A 16,982-nucleotide genomic window follows, 5' to 3' on the forward strand; every position below is an offset into this window, starting at 1 on the left:
TCGAGGGATGGAGGTGTGGATAAGGAGCTGGGAAGGCTCGATGGTACCCACTCACTTTGGGCCAGGCTTCTGATAGCTGTGAGGTACAGGTACCCGACTAAGGATGACATGATTTTCCATCCCCTTAGATGGACAGATATGGAACAGGGGATCTCATACCTGAGGCAAATGGCGGTTCAAGAGATAATTTATGGAGCCGACCAGAGGCCCTCGGACCCTGATGATGTCCGCATGAAGCCAGCCCTCTTAAAGAAACTGACTCAGTGTGCCCCTTCCACATATGCCCCCACATTGGGAGCACTGCTGCTGGGCAGAGACCCCAACAACCTTCCCACAATCAGGGAGTTTGTGAATGACCTAAGACAGTTTGAAGACAGTTTGTCGAGGAAAACCTTAATTGCCACTGTAGAGACCCTCACCCAAGAAATGAACGAGCTGAAAGCCTCTTTCTCTGAAATGCAGAAGGCAGAGGATGACTGCTCTTCACCTTCAGAATGGGTGCAAGTCTCAGCTGTAAGGAACACACGCCGCCGTGCTCCTCCTCCTCCTCCCCGCAGGAGACCAGCCCAGAGCAGACAGGGTACACACAGGGGGTCACTCTGGAGAACACTGTGTGACCATGGGGAAAACATGGATAGATGGCATGGCCAGCCCACCTCAGCTCTATGGGCCAGGGTAAGGGAACTGCAGGGGACAAACACAGGGAATAACTCCTCCAGAAGAGGGGTTGCCCCAGTGTCCCGCAGGCAGCGCTCTCGCTCAAGGGGTGGTGAAGCCAGTAACTCAGGTCCATGTGCCTCATGCAGTCACACTGCTCAGAATTAGAGGTGCCCTGTCTCCAGCCAGGCGGAGGCCAGGGATAACAGAGTATATTGGGACGTGTTTGTGAAATGGCCTGGCACTTCTGAAGCCGAGAAGTACAGAGCGTTGGTAGACACCGGTGCCCAATGCACTCTGATCCCCTCCAGCCACAGGGGGACAGATACTGTTACAATTGCAGGAGTCACAGGGGGGTCTCGGGAGTTGACTGTGCTGCAGGCTGAGATAAGCCTCACCGGGAATGTGTGGGAGAAGCACTCCATAGTAACTGGCCCTGATGCACCTTGCATCCTGGGGATTGACTTTCTCCGGGAAGGGTACTTTAAAGATCCGAAGGGAAACAAGTGGGCTTTTGGCATAGCAGCTGTAGAGACTGCAGACAAAGAGCAGCTGTCTATCATGCCTGGCTTGTCAGATGACCCTTCCGTGGTTGGTACCCACAAGGTGGAAGATGTCAAGTTACCTATTGCTTCTCGTGTAGTTCATCGCAGGCAATACCGCACCAACAGAGACTCCCTGCTACCCATACAGCAGCTGATTCGCCGCCTGGAGCAGCAGCTTGTCATCAGCAAGAGCCACTCGCCCTTCAACAGCCCGATATGGCCAGTGCGAAAGGAGACGGGGGAGTGGAGACTCACGGTGGATTTCCGAGGCCTGAATGAAGTGACTCCTCCAATCAGCGCAGCCGTGCCTGACATGTTGGAGCTGCAGTATGAACTGGAAACAAAGGAGGCCAAATGGTATGCCACAATTGACATTGCTAATGCTTTCTTCTCCATCCCCATTGCAGAAGAATGTAGGCCGCAGTTTGCCTTCACCTGGAGAGGAGTCCAGTACCACTGGAACAGACTGCCTCAAGGGTGGAAGCACAGCCCTACAATCTGCCACAGCATCATCCAGACTGCACTGGAGAAGGGTGGAGCTCCGGAACATCTGCAGTACATCGATGACATCATTGTATGGGGTGAGACAGCAGAGGAGGTCTTCCAGAAGGGTGAGAAGATCATTAATATCCTGTTGGATGCTGGTTTTGCCATTAAGAGAAGCAAAGTGAAAGGGCCTGCCAGAGAGATCCAGTTCCTGGGAGTTCGCTGGCAGGATGGCCGACGCCACATCCCTATGGATGTGGTGAATAAAGTGGCCACTATGGTGGAACCCACTAACCGGAAGGAGACACAATCCTTCCTGGGGTTTGTGGGCTTTTGGAAGATGCACATTCCCGGGTACAGTCAAGTTGTGAAACCCCTCTTTGACGTTACAAGAAAGAGGAATAACTTTGAGTGGGGACCTGAGCAGCAGGTGGCATTTGACCAGATCAAACGAGAGGTGGTCCATGCCATGGCCTTGGGACCAGTTCGAACCGGCCCAGAGATTAAGAACATTCTCTACACAGCAGCCAGTGAGAATGGTCCTAGCTGGAGCCTATGGCAGAAAGCTCCTGATGAGACAAGAGGCCGCCCACTCGGGTTCTGGAGCAAGGCGTACAAAGGCTCAGAGACCAAGTATACCCCCACAGAGAAAGAAATCCTAGCTGCCTATGAGGGAGTCAGAGCTGCCTCTGAGGTGATTGGGACGGAGTCACCACTCCTTTTAGCTCCAAGGCTTCCGGTCCTGACTTGGATGTTTAAAGGGAAGGGTTCGACTCCGCACCATGCCACAGATGCCACTTGGAGTAAGTGGATGGCTCTGATAACTCAGAGGGCTAGGATGGGGACTCTCGAGCGTCCAGGCATTGTGGAGGTCATCACCAACTGGCCAGAGGGCACTGACTTTGGAAAGCCAGCAGAAGAGAAGGCAGTGACCCGTGCCGAGGAAGCCCCCCCATACAGTGACCTTCCTGAGGAGGAAAAGGCATATGCTCTCTTCACAGATGGATCTTGCCGCCTGGTAGGCAGCAAGCGGAGATGGAAGGCTGCCGTCTGGAACCCCACACGCAGGGTTGCAGAGGCAAGAGATGGAGAAGGCGAATCCAGCCAGTATGCTGAGGTGAAAGCCATCCAGCTGGCCCTGGACATTGCAGAACGAGAGCAGTGGCCAATGCTATACATCTACACCGACTCATGGATGGTAGCAAATGCCTTATGGGGGTGGCTGAAGGAGTGGAAGAGAAATGATTGGCAGAGAAAAGGGAAGCCTATCTGGGCTGCTGATCTCTGGCAAGACATTTCTGCACGCCTGGACAAACTGCCAGTTAAAATCCGACACATCAGTGCTCACATCCCAAAGAGCAGAGCCACTGAAGAGCAGCAGCATAACCACCAAGCTGACCAGGCTGCCCACATCTGCCAGATTGACCTGGACTGGAAGCACAAAGGTGAACTGTTCTTAGCTCGGTGGGCACATGACTCTTCTGGTCACCAAGGAAGAGATGCCACATACCAATGGGCCCGAGACAGATCTGTGGACATATCCATGGAGGCCATAACTCAGGTTATCCATGAATGTGACATCTGTGCCACCATAAAGCAAGCCAAGCGCATGAAGCCTTTGTGGTATGGGGGAAGGTGGTCAAAGTACAGGTATGGGGAGGCCTGGCAGATTGATTACATCACTCTGCCTCGGTCTCGTAGTGGCAAGCAGTATGTGTTAACCATGGTGGAGGGAAGCACGGGGTGGCTGGAAACGTACCCAGTACCTCATGCTACTGCCCGTAACACCATTCTGGGCCTGCAGAGCCACATCCTGTGGAGACACGGTACCCCAGAGAGAATAGAGTCAGACAATGGGACCCATTTCAAGAACCACCTTGTAAGCAACTGGGCAAAAGAGCATGGGATAGAATGGGTTTATCACATCCCATACTACCCACAAGCTGCAGGAAAGATTGAGCGACACAATGGTCTGCTGAAAACCACCCTGAAGGCTATGGGAGGTGGAACTCTCAGAAACTGGGAGAAGCACCTTGCAGAAGCCACTTGGCTGGTGAATAGCAGGGGATCAGTTAACAGAGCTGGTCCTGCTCAGTCTGCCCTACTGCCCACAGTTGAGGGAGATGGAGTTCCTGTAGTCTGTGAAAGGAATCTACTGGGAAAGACTGTGTGGGTTGCTCCTGCCTCTGGTGGGGGAAAACCTATCAAAGGGGTGGTATCTGCAGAGGGTCCTGGTCACACATACTGGGTGATGATGGAAACTGGTGTTATCGAGTGTGTCCCTCAGAGAAACCTCTCTTTAGCTGAAAAGGTTTTGAAATCTCAGAGTTGATTCCATGTGTTCCAGATATTTCAGGTTATCTTGTATTATAGTTGTATAATAGTTGTATCATAGTTGTGCAATACTTGTATTATAGTTCATAAGGGGTTACAAGTTGTTTTTGTAGTTATACCCTCACCACTACACGGCGTCCAACAGAACCTACATGACAGCAGCAGCTATCCAGAGTCCTACAACATCGCATCACACCACGGCGTCCAACCAGAACCCTGCATCTGATTCGTCACTGATGCCCTGCAGTGAGAGACTGTTCCTGATTTCCCTCCAGAGGATGTCTACAGCCAGCTCATCTACACCTGTTCCCCTGATGCCAGACACCAAGAGAGACTGTTCCTGATGTTTTTTCTTCACAGAGGAAAAAGACTTTCCTGAGTTCCAACAAGAACTGTTCCTGTTTCACTGACTTTTCTTCCGTTCCTGCCCTGCTCACATCTCAGCAACCTGCACCGGACCAGAGGAACACATCGCCTTGGGATACAGCCGGGGACCAAGAAGGACTTCACGAACTCTTAACCCATGGACACTTTTCCCATCTTTGGAGAAGAAGACTGTTCTTAGGAAGGTGGAAGTGGTCTAACCAAGGGGTGGAATGTATAGGGTTAACACTCCTGGGGGAGTGACCCTGAACCTGACCCTAGGGGTCTTGGCCCCTCCTCAGGGGTGGGCCACACTCCAGGTGATGGTTAGCCCACTCCCCCCACTTCCTGTGGTATAAAAGACAGGAGTTCTCCTGTCTCTTCCTCTTTTTTCGCCCTCTTGCTCACTACCTGCGTTCATGACCGCACACACACACTGATACTGTATACCAGCCACGAGGCAGAGACACCATCACACTACTCGGGTTGTATCCATCCCTGTTTTGTATTTTGCTGTTTTCCCTTCCTCATCCTTTGTAAACTCCCCTACCTCCAATCCCTTTTTTCTAAGTTATTGTTAAACTTTTCCTTTTTAACTTCCAAATCGAGTGAGATTGATTTATTGGGGTGTCCCTACCTTTTATCTCTCTCCCTGTCTTTTGGGGAAAGGAGGGGGAGGAGGGGAGGGCACTCTATAAACTCTATAAATTCTATAAATTGTCATTGGGTCTACCAAATTTATAAGAGTCTCTGGGAACTTGCATTTGAACCCAAGACAATTTTATTAGCTGAGATCATAAGAACAGAAAATTAAGTCAAAATTTGCAATATTTATTTGGTGTCAACTTGGAAGGCAAAGTGGCAAAAGCTTTTGATAATGTCAAGTAGATGTGTCCAACTGCTAAGTAGATGGGAAATCACATATTCATTTATTTGCTTGTTTTTCTCTCCATTGTGAAGTCCATTCCAGTGGACTCAAATTCAGCTACTTAGTGCTTCCCCTTTGCTTATCAGTGTACTACTATTTTTCCTTTTCCTGGAAAAAAAACCAGCCATTTAGAATCAGTATTCTGTCTCTTCCTATTGCTGTTCTTAATCTGTCTTGAAAGGGCAGAAATTATGCCCTTTAGGTAATCTGAATGTCAGCTTTTGCATAATTTTTCATATAGATGCTGTATCAACCCCTTGGAACAGAGATTCCAGTGGCAATCAGTTGAGAACTTTGACTTACACTGTAACAATTAACAACCCACTTTGTGGGAAGTTCACAACTGCAACTGAAAAGCAGGTACTGTGTGTGTACGTTTGTCTGGTGTCCTTTAAAGCCAGGTCAGCTCTGTGATCTATCAGAGATCAGACTAGTGTGGATTTGCAGTTTAAACATATTGTCTCTAAGTGTAATTTGTTGCCCCTTTCACTGTTAGCAAGCAAATACTGATGAAATCAGAGAGGCTTTCTATCTTTTACAAATGGCTATAAACTTCTCCCACAAAGTCTGTGAGGAAAAGTATTAACATCTTTTACAAACTGAGGGGTGAATAGATGCAGTAAAATGCTTTCAGTGTCCATTTCTGGGCTCCCCAGTATGAGACAGTCCAGGAAACACCCACTAAGACATTTAAGGGACTGGAGCACTTCAAACAAGAAACAGCTGATTGCTGGGGTTCTTGAGCCTGGAGAAGAGAAGCCTCAGAGAGGATCTTAAGATGTGTGTAAGTAGCTGAAGGGGAGGGTATGTGCAAAGAAGGGCTGGGCTTTTACCACCAGAGGCCACCTCTTTCAGTGGTGTCCAGTGACAGGACCATTTGGGCAGTTTTTTACTGTGAAGGTGATGGGGGACTGGAACAGGTTGTTCAGAGGATGTGGTACCTTTTTCCTTGGAGATACTGGAAAGCCATCTGAACATGGTCTTGAGCAATAAGCTGTAGATGTCTGTCCCTGAGCAGAGTTGTTGGACAGGATGACCACCAGAATTGCCTTCCACCCTCAACCATTCTGTTTCAAGAAAGGTCTTACAGGTCAGCCTTAAAGAAGACCTGTGGTTGTAAGTCAGCCTTGCATCTGGTACTTGAAATAGCAGTGGAGAAGTACTGCTGTGGCCTGTGTTGACCATAGTGGGAGACATCATCTTTCCCTACTCCCTCTCTACTTGCAGTTCTCAATGTGGATTTATTGTGGTTGTGCAGGCTTTGTCCCTACTCCTAGTTTACTTGGATTTGTTTGGCCCGGCCTTAGGGATTCAGGCAGAAAGAAAATAAAACAAATGAACAACCAAAAACTCAAACCAGCCAGCTAATAAATCAATAGATAATAAATATTTGTGTTTTGTTTTATGGTAGATCCTGCATAAGCAGAGCCAGAAAGGTCAGTCTTATCAGGTGGATGCTGAGGTACTGACCCACGATGTCCCCTACCATGATTATTTCTATACTGTGAACAGATACTGCATCAGTCGCACATCCAGTCACAAGTGTCGGTTACGGTGAGCCTGGGGCAGGTGCACAGTGGGAGGGGAGAAGCCAAGGCATGTGTGTTAGGAGTTGAAGTGGGCTTATCAAAAGATCTGTCAACGGCATAGAGAAGGGCAGTTTTTCTTGAAGTTGGGGCTCTCTTCTGATTTATCAGCTTGGTTTATTTCTTGTCACATGCTTGCTGTATTTAGATCTCACTAATTCAGTGAGAAATTAACTCTTACGTTGACTCTACGAGGTACAGAATTCATCTCCAAGACTGAACTGGGTTCTGACCAGCCTTGCATTTTTGAGTGCAGCTGTGGCAGTAGAGAAATTTGAATTGCCTGCAGTGGTAGACAAGATACTTCGTTACAAAGTTTCCCAGATGTTTTTTAAGAGGAAGACGACTTCACAGAAAGTTAAAGGGAAGATGAAACATATGTGCTTTTGCAGAGGGGGTACTCAAGTGAATCAGATTTCATTATTTATCTAGAGAGAGGAGTTTTAAAATGCACTTAATTTCCCCCTTTAGTTTGCTGAAAATGCTTGAAGTTACCAAGTTCCATGTTGGTGCAGTTGTGTGACATTCTGTGTGATACTTGCTCTTTTTTGTGCTATGTTTTACTAGTAAGATTTTGTATCTCAAACCTCATCAATACCCAGGAGAGATAAGCCTGGATTCTATTCTGGCTTATCTGAGGCTGTAAAAGTGCTGAAGACTTCCTCTCTACTGGGAGAGTTGAAGGAAGGTCCTTGAACAATTGTTCTGGATGATTAGAGTTTGTATTGGGGTGGGGTTTTTTGAGTGAGTCATTCTTCCTCTTTGAGGGCTAGATTTGTTTTAATTGAGACACTTGGCAGTCAAGGAGTAAGAGCAAAAGCCCTAGGTGCTTAGCAAACAGAAGGTGCATGGTGGTATTAGTTGGTTTTACTGTGTTTAAAATGGCTCCAAAACTATTTGAGAAGTGCTGGTTTGTTAGCCTAGAAACACTGTGAACACTGTAGACTTAGATTAATTTGGATTATTATTTGAATGTTTTTTGGGGGAAAAAAAGGTGTGTATTTTAGGATGATTTAAAGTCCCAGATTTTGAGATGAATTCAGTTGTTATCCAATGAAGGATTCTACACCAAGTAATTTCTGTTCTGAAAGCACTGTTAATCAGTTTGACCTGGGGAATGCAAAACCAGAATGTCACTTCCCCTCTGTCTTCATCATAGAGAGAAATTTTAATTCCTGTATATCTGAAATAAGATCTGAAGACTTGGTGCATGGGTGGTGATAATGAATTTCACTTGCTGGCATTGTGGTGTCCATGTGTACATCATGTGTAGACGTACAGAGTAAAAAGCAGAACTTCACGATCCCAAAGCCTGAACCCAGTTTTAAACATATGTTGAAATGAGAGCACTTCAGAGAAGATAAACTTTTTTGCTAGTCTGAAGGAAAACACTTCAAATTTGTTTCCCATAATTTGGACATTGAGATCGCTTAAGGCTTGAGCTAGGTATGCTTTCTTTGCTGCTATCTATCTTTTGCCTTGCTTCAGTGTAAGTGCTTCCCAGGTGCAAAGCTAAGGCAATTCCAGTTGGTATTTGAGATTATGGAAGTCTCTGCTACCTAGAAGAGCATTCTTTCACTACTGTGTTTTGGTTATTAGGGTTTCTGCAGAAGTGAAGTACAGAAAACAGCCTTGGGGCCTTGTCAAGTCTGTAATTGAGAAGAATACCTGGGGAGGAATACAGGAAAACTTCAAACAACTTGGTGAGACATTTTCTTCTTTGTGCTGGAGTAAGGAAGCTGTCTTTCCTATGCACATTTTTATGTCTGTCAATCTTCATTCTTTTAAAGAATGGTTTGAAAAGAAGGCAGCACCAAAGGAATCTGGAAGTCCTGCCATCAATATATCTGCTAATTCCAGGATGTAAAAAAAGCCTTATAGCTTAATGCTAACAAGGAGCTCTTGTATGTCTTATCATAACTGCTTTCTGAAGGAAGCACAAGAAGCAATGGGAAAGCCATAGGTCTCAACTGCATGTGCCTGTCTTTAATTTCCTTGATGTGTGTATGACAAGAGAGGCAGTTGGACTTGCAAGGTCTCTGGCTATGTCTGTTAACAGTCTGGCCAGTCACAGCTTCAGGCTCACAGTCTAACACAATTCCTAGTCTCAGTCTAACAGGGTCTTGAAGTGCTCCTCCAATTGGTGTCTAACATGTCATTAAAACAACCCTTCATAGGCTGAATGTACACCATATCTGAAAAGTCCATTAAGTGCCATCTAGCAAATAGGACAGGTAGGTCAAGATATGTTTACATCAATTAGCAACTTCAAGTTCACTTACTAGAAGGTGCATTTACTCTCTCACTGCCAACCTCCATATCTCATAATTGAAGTCTTTGGTGCTAGACTTTTCAGCTGTCCTTTTGAGAGCTCAGTAACCTTGGTTTTTTTCCTCTGCAGAATCAGACCTCTTATTGGAGGAGTATGCAATCAATCAGTCCATAGAAGACTCTGGAAAATTAGTAGCCCTGAGACGAAGGCGGCGCACTTTACACCGGGGTCTGGCAGAATCACTTCCCAAACGCTCTTCCCCACACTCCGCTGGTGACATGGGTGTAGAGTCTCAGGGCAACATAATAGGTAGGAATTTTTGTATCCAGTGTTTTCTAAAAGGTATGTTCAAGAAAGCTTAACTTCTGAAACAGTGCAAGACTGACACTTGTTATTCTTACTGCCTTTATGTAAGTGGTGTGATAACAAATGCTGTATTGTTCAGGCTTGCACAAAACAGATTTAGAGCATGCATAGTGACTTTTATGCTGAGTATTTCATCAAGTCAGACCTAACCTCATATTCTGTTTTTAAAACAAACAAAACTCAACCATAAACTGAAGTGTTGAACTGTACCTACATAGGATTGAATATGAGATAGGTTAAATTTCTTGGAAATCCTAACTTTGGTATAGCTGCTGAAAAATTGCTTTATTTCTTCAAATAACTGCACAGGTAAGTCATGAGTTGATTAACTTTCACCTCTTGGCCCTGTCATCTTGGTTTGGGCTGTTTTTAATGTTAAGGAGCCTAATTCCCACCTGCTTCTATAATTTCTGGGTCACTGAAGCATTTCTTGCAGTCCTACAGCCCCTGGGCATGATGGACTTTGCCACTAGTTTATTCACTATTAGCTGAACTTAGATAAGGAACATCTGTGCACCAATATGTACCAGAGAATGGTGGCTTTCAGGACACAACTTCAATGTAAGCACTGAAGTAGGAGCAAGTGCCCTTTCCTAGGCTGGGGACAGCACCCTCTATGATATTCAGAGAAAATGTGCATCACCAATATATATAATGGGCTCTGAGAGTACTTCCTGCTACTGCTGCCTCACCTTTTTAAGTGACTGTTTTCACCTGTACTCAGCATTGGTGTCATGGACGGGAAAGTTTGTTTGGGGTGGGGGGGGAGGTTTGAAGTAATGATATGCGAGGCTGATGTTTTGTAAAAAGGTATAAGTGATTTAATATTATACACTAGAAATCCCCTTCCCCAAACTTATTTGTAATTATCCCGCATAGATTCTTGGTTCGTAGTTGAGATTTAATATACAGAATGACTAAAATGAAGAGAGTCTATGATATGAGAGAGTTCATTGACGTCTTGAGAAGTTATTCAGTTTCAAATGGAAGTTTATCAGTTACTCACTGTCCGGAATGCAGTTCAGAGAAGTTTCAAAGTCTTTATGGATTTTAAGGCGCGTTGTCCGAGGCTCCGTGGGTCCGGTCGAGCTGAGTGCTGACTCCCGGGGCTCATAAGGATCGGGCCCTTGTCTGGAACGGTGCAGTCTCGAGCTGGTTGTTTGCGATGCGAATGCCGCGTGTGTGTGCGTGTGTGATCAGCGATCAGGGCATCGAGCAAAAGAGGTGCAGGGTAGAGAGCGAGGGGCCAGTTAAGGTAAGGAGCAAGAGGTACAAGTGAGTACATTTTTTTATAGTATTTCAGAAGAGGTGTGTTCAACCAACTCAGTCAGACACGCGTTAACTTTACAGATTGGTACAAAGTTGTAATCAACCTATACAATTGGCTAATTCTCACCAAAAACAACTTATGGAACCACCCAGGGGTCAGCCCCCAGCAGATGTTTGTCGAGTGGTCACCATGTCTGAGAATTCAAACCCTTTTTTCCAAAACATAGCCATGTTTATGTCTTTGCTTCCCTGAGAGAGAGATTCTCTCAAGGCCTGTACATCTGCTGGTACAGCAGCTGCGTCAGTGCAAGCAGATAGGAAATATTGTTTTGACTTTTTCGATGGAAGGCCTCTGAGCCACAGTTGTGTGTATAAATGAAAATTCTGCCATAGGGCAAAAGGGCTCTGATCCCTTCCATGACAATTGGTGAGGCCACATCTTGAGTACTGTGTTCAATTTTGAGCCCCTCACTACAAGACGACATTGAGGTTTTGGAGTGTGATCACAGAAGGCCAACAAGGCTTATGAAGGGCATAGGAGTGCCTGACCTGCGAGGAGCATCTGAGGAAGCTGGAGTTCCTCAGTCTGGAGAAGAGGAGGCTGAGGGGAGATATCATTGCTCTCTACAATTACCTAAAGGAAGGATGGAATGCAACAGTCTCCTCTTCTTGGTGTCAAACAACAGGACTAGAGGAAATGGTTTCAAGCTGCACCAGGGGAAGTTCAGGCTGGATGTTAGGAAATATTTTTCCACAGAGAGGGTTATCAGACATTGGAATGGTCTGCCCAGGGTGGTGGTGGGGTCACCTCCCCTGGAAGTGTTTAAATGGCATGTGGACCTGGCACTTAGGGACATGGTTTAGTGCTGCCCCTTCAGTGCTGGATTGTGAGTTGGATTGGATGATCTTTGCATGTTTTCTGTGATTCTGTGTTTCTGCTTGGTACACACTACAGCTTTCCTATATACCCTTTTGTTCAGAGAAGACAGTGTGAATTCAAGGCACTGTTTCAGGAAAGCTGGTATTACTATTTAAAAACTGGTGTGTCCCCAGTGGTATGTGACTGCTATTCAATTTGGCGATACACATTTCTTCTCTCGTGATACTGTCAGGTTCTTGCTGCCTGATGACTAGCAGATAGTCTTTCAAAAAGCTGTCTTCAGGCCAATATATAAACTAAGCCAGTAAAGATGGGACAAATTACAGGAGAAGTTAATTTGACACTCATCAAAAAGACTAATGTGGGCAGGAGAACAAGCAGAAGAGAGCCACTGTGCAGAGGCTTGTGTGTTGCTAGCAGTGTTGGTGCTGATTGAGTATTAGTAATGGATGGGCTGTGGCCTCCTCAGGCTATATAGGTTTAGCATGTTTAACTCTCCCCAGCATACTAAGGTAGGGGGAATACTGCCTAACTGACTGCTCTGAGATGACTGCAAAAATCTGCTTTGGTGAATGTTGGAGGTATCCACATCTACTTTTTTTCTTTTGCATTGGAAGCTACTGAGATTGTCAATATTTCAGGCTTGTATCTGCAGGCATCCTTGAAGAATGTTCTCCAGTGTTTTTTTTAACCAACTTCTCTTCCCTACACTATAGGAAGGAAAAGAGATGCCATAAGTAGGACCACCACCATCATTGTAGTAATGAGTGTCTTGTAAGTACTCATTTGCATTAAAATGTGGCTTGATTCAAGCTCATTTTGTTTTTTTATCTGTATTTGTCTCTACCCACTTGCATGTTGCTGTTGCATGCAGTGTGACAGGTCTTAATCTAACCTGAATGAAACGCTCTGGTATAGGAGGGGTGTGAATTGACTTAAGAGGTGACACACGGAATGAAAATGTCGTCTTGTCAAACTAGTCTGCCTTGCATGGAAAAAAAGACATTCTCGAATGTACTTAATTTTCAAAGTACCAAGAGGAGACACTGTTGCCATTCCTGTTGGTTGCTATTACACAGCTTAATGCCAGCTGCTGAGAATTGTTTCAATAGAAACGTCTTTTCAGTATTGTGATGCCCCATACCATTTTTTCCTCCCAGAACTCTATTTTCTTGGCTGTTTTTAGCCAAGATCTTCGTTTTGTAGTATGATGACTCAAATTGTTACAAGACTCTTTGTTTTCTTTTCTTTACAGTTTGCTGCTGTTGGTCTTGCTGAATATAACCCTGTTTCTCAAGCTATCAAAGATAGAGCATGCAGCTCAGTCCCTCTATCATGTGCAGCTTCAGGAAGAAAGCTCTTACAAGTAAGTTGGATTTAGAAACTTTTGTTTTCTTTCTTCCTCAGCTTATGTGAGAATCTCATCTAAATAAATAAATTTTGAACAATGAAACTTGCAGTTAAGTTTTCAAAAGCTGATGAGGCTCATTGCTTTTCTGTAATCTATAGTGATGTCCAGTGACTGCATCTTCAATAACAAATTTATCCTTTAACAAGCTGATTTTTGGGGGAGTGTTAACCTTAGCTTGCATATATCACCCTGCTGTGACTCATCTTCTGTGAATATTGTAGTGCTGATCAGAGACAAAAGTGTTTGCTTTGTCTTGTGAACCAGCATGATCTCAAATATAATGGTAAAGAGTTACTTAGCTTTCTAGCCTCTTGCGACTCTCCAGCTAAATGCACTCACATTTGTGGTTGGTGGCTTTTGTATTCAGACACATGGGAAAGGTTCAGATGCTGTTTCATCTCAAGTGTTGGCAAACAGGTTAAAATAGCATAACCTGATCCTGAGTATGGAAGCAGTGTGGTGAACTCTCATAGTTACCATCTCAGAACTGGTTAGAGTAACTTTCTTCATAAAAGAAATTGCCATCTTGCCATCTGAAGCATGAGAACTTGCATTGTAGACAAAGTGCAAACATAGTTGTTCTTGGTGACTGTTTTCTGAGGCAGTACCTTCAAGGCAGGAGGTATTGAAATTCAATTGCAGGCAGGTTTTTAGGCAGCTTTCAGAAAAGGATGCTTTTAGCGATGGCAGAGAACAGCTGCTTTTAAAAAGTCACAGAGGTGCTTGTTTTGTGTTTCCGATCTAATCATAACATCAATCTCTTTCAGCATATCCCCAGAAATGGTATCAAAAGAGGAGATCCCTCAGTATGATAAGGAACAGGTTAAACATGTGAAGGGAGTTTTGAGAGACTCGATTGAAATGCTTGAGCAGGTAGGTCTGCTAGTCAGTCTTCAGTATTTTTGTTTCTCAGCAACTCAAATTTTCTCCTCTATGCCACTATAGCTTTCGTTTGATGTTATCTGGTGTCAGCTAAAGATTTCATGACTCCTTGGCCTGAATGGGGTTTTTTCCTAAGCTTGAATTTGGTCCCTAGGCAGTGCTCATGTTTCTGATGTCCTGGGTTGTTGGTTTGGTGTTCTTGGATGAAGAGTAAATAATCATGGCAGTTTTCTTAAACCTGGATTGATTAAGTTCTGAATCATGACACAACAAAGAGTAATTTGGAACATCCTGTTTTCTAAGACTCGGAACAATGTTAAGCATTTGCCCACCTTATGGTGGGGTTTCTTCATTCAGGTTTAGCCTGGCTGTAGCTCCCTACTACACTATTGTATATTGGTGAGAGCTTCACTTAGCTTTGGTGTCAAAGTGCCATCTAATCTCCTGATAAAAATAATTAAATCCTACAGACCATACATTTCTAAGAGGCTCCACAGCTATGAAGCTAATCTGCCTTCTCAGTAACTTACACTTCCAGGCTCTTAAATGCTACAAACACTCTAAGAAATGAAGTTGTTGAGTGGTGTTGTCTGTCTCATCCTGAAGTCCAGGACTACTAAATCCCTAAGCTGAAATTTCAGTTAAGTGAAGGACAGTAAATTCATACTTTAGTTGGTTTTTGATTGGGTTCTTTTTTTTAAACTTATGGCCCATGAATGTTCTAAGTTCTTTTATTAAATCTTAAAATGTGACAGAAGAAGAAATTATTAGATTAGGAAAGCTGTGGGGGAGTTCACATATACCTCTATCCATCACTAGTTTTCTCTGTGTTCTCCCACACACTAAAAGGGTGTAGAAAAAGAAGCCATTTTTTGTATTCCTTGTTCAGAGGTTCCTCTGCACACAAAATTGCTGTTAATCTATTAACCATTTTGATCAAAGCTTGAAAAAGCTTGAGTGTGAATTCCCTTCTTTCCATGTCCTTTTTCATTTTCTCTGCTTACTACAACTCCTAATTCTAAAGTCATAAACTGCGTTTTGAACAGTGTTAAAAAAAACAATCAAGCAAAAAAGGAACCAGACCAAATGAAACAAAAACCCAATAAAACCTTTTTTAAAAAAGGAAGGGAAAGTGAAAATTCAGTCACCTTTTCATCCCAAATAACACTTTTGTCTGAGAGTCATGATGCATCTTATTGCCTGTTACTTTGTGGTTTTTGAGGGTTGTCAATAATTCAAACCCATTTTGTGCATCAAAATGTCCTGGGAGGGCCAGATATTAAAAGAAAAAAAAAATCCTGCTTTGCTGCTATATTCCTTAGAGTATTTGCTGAGAACATTAACTATGAGTAAATATGAGTGGGGTGGTTTTATCTTTTGCACTGTTGTCTGGCAAGGTATTAAGGCTTTATCATACTGAGAGTATCTAAACTGCACAGAGTATAGCTGTTAGAGCACAGTAAGGCAACTTACTATAGAAACAGGGAGGAAATTGCATGAAATATTTCAAATAAGAGATATACTATTTACCTAATACCACTCACTCATGCAGGAGACTAAAGTAACTGGAGGGGTATGATGGTTATATCTTCACAGCTAAAGATCTCCCTTTCTATGCTCCAAAGAAGCTTTGACCACTTGAACAGGACACAGAGCAGCAAGACTGAGAGTTAATACCCACATCAGCTCCCCATTCGAGGTGTTGGAAGAACAGATGTGTGTGTGTGTGTGTGTGAGGACTTGAGGTGTAGGGATTTTAACTGTCACTCCTTACTGTTTGGCTTAAAAGCTTGACGGAATAAAGGTTTCTGGAAGAAGCAAGTTGGGTTCTGCATTCCTGTAGCCTGGCACTGTTGCTCCTGCCAGCCTTGTATTTTGGGGAGTCTTGCTTCCAAACAGCGCAGAGCTCTCCAGTCCTGCGGTGAGTGAGTAGGGGCAGCTGTACTGATGGATAACACATCTGCAAGTTTGGGAGGCGGGGAGAACACCCTCAGCAGAGATGTAGTTTTGTCTTTAATGAAATTTGCAGCTTTTTATGTCAGCTTAAAATGACTATCAATGAAGAGTGTTCTGGAAAAAAAGAACAGGTACTGGTTCCACTGCCACAGCATCTTTATGTGCCTTTTTTTTAGCCATGGGGATCTTGTAAACCAAGTAACTATTTTTAAGGATGAATGTTTTAAAGATTAATTAAACAGGAAAATGCTTGATACCTCTTTGCTCAATCTTTTGCATGCTGTGAGCTTTGGCAGCCTGCCTTCTGCCATATGTTTCTCACTCTCCCAGAGAAATTTCATCCCTCCGTCTTTTCCCTCCTTCAAGGGCTGCTCTTCACTTCTTCAGCATGGTGTGCCCACTGATGATGAAAACTTCTCTTCTGGCTTCAAGCTTTTCCTGAAAGGGTTGAGATAAGAAATATAAGATAAAAATAAAAAGGGAAACATAAACGTCCTTTTGGACCGAGGACGGTGGTTGTGGGGCAGTGGTGGTTCTGAGGTGATGCTCAGTGTGTCCCGCCTGAATCCTAAAAATCTGGAGTCCTTGGCCGTAACCCTCCAGCACGTAGATTCCAGTGTGCACTGTGGGAGACTTTCGCAGCCACGCGTGTCCAGCCCCGGGGCGCAGCAGAGCCGCTCGGTCCTGTTTTGCCAGTCTGCGGACGCGCGGGCTGGGCTGAGCTGAGCTGGGGTCGCGCCCCGGCCGGGGGCGGTGGTGGTGGCGGCGGGATCCCGCGGTGCCCTCCCACCTGTTGCACTGTTCCTTTAAGCCAGGTGCCGTCGCGTCACGCTCCGCCTCTGCCGGGCCGGCATTGGGCAGCTGGGCCGTCAGGTGGATAGGCCGTGGCCCCCGAGGGACGCGGAGGGGCGCCTCGCAGTCTCCCCCCGCCGCACACCTCCGCCTGCGGGAGAGGCGGGCGGGCAGGGGCGGCCAATGGCGGCCGCGCGCCGCCGGGAGGGCGGGGCTGCTGTGGCGGAGGAGGTGGCGGGCGCGAGCGCGAGGCAC

General features: G+C 45.1%; 1 protein-coding gene across 2 annotated transcripts in view; it reads left to right on the top strand.

The window, feature by feature from the left end:
- GRAMD1C (GRAM domain containing 1C) overlaps positions 1-16,191 on the top strand; it is a 69,032-nt gene extending 52,841 nt beyond the window's left edge. For both annotated transcript variants that reach the window (XM_064143277.1, XM_064143276.1), the window contains exons 11-18: positions 5,555-5,673; positions 6,725-6,867; positions 8,499-8,602; positions 9,301-9,480; positions 12,403-12,460; positions 12,942-13,052; positions 13,865-13,970; positions 15,576-16,191. In XM_064143277.1, coding sequence (XP_063999347.1) covers positions 5,555-5,673; positions 6,725-6,867; positions 8,499-8,602; positions 9,301-9,480; positions 12,403-12,460; positions 12,942-13,052; positions 13,865-13,970; positions 15,576-15,653 — 899 coding nt within the window. In that variant the 3' untranslated portion in view covers positions 15,654-16,191. The remainder of the gene's footprint in view (positions 1-5,554; positions 5,674-6,724; positions 6,868-8,498; positions 8,603-9,300; positions 9,481-12,402; positions 12,461-12,941; positions 13,053-13,864; positions 13,971-15,575) is intronic.
- Positions 16,192-16,982: the final 791 nt, after the last annotated feature.

Source organism: Pogoniulus pusillus, chromosome 5 (assembly GCF_015220805.1).
Source record: "Pogoniulus pusillus isolate bPogPus1 chromosome 5, bPogPus1.pri, whole genome shotgun sequence".
Lineage (NCBI taxonomy): Eukaryota > Metazoa > Chordata > Aves > Piciformes > Lybiidae > Pogoniulus > Pogoniulus pusillus.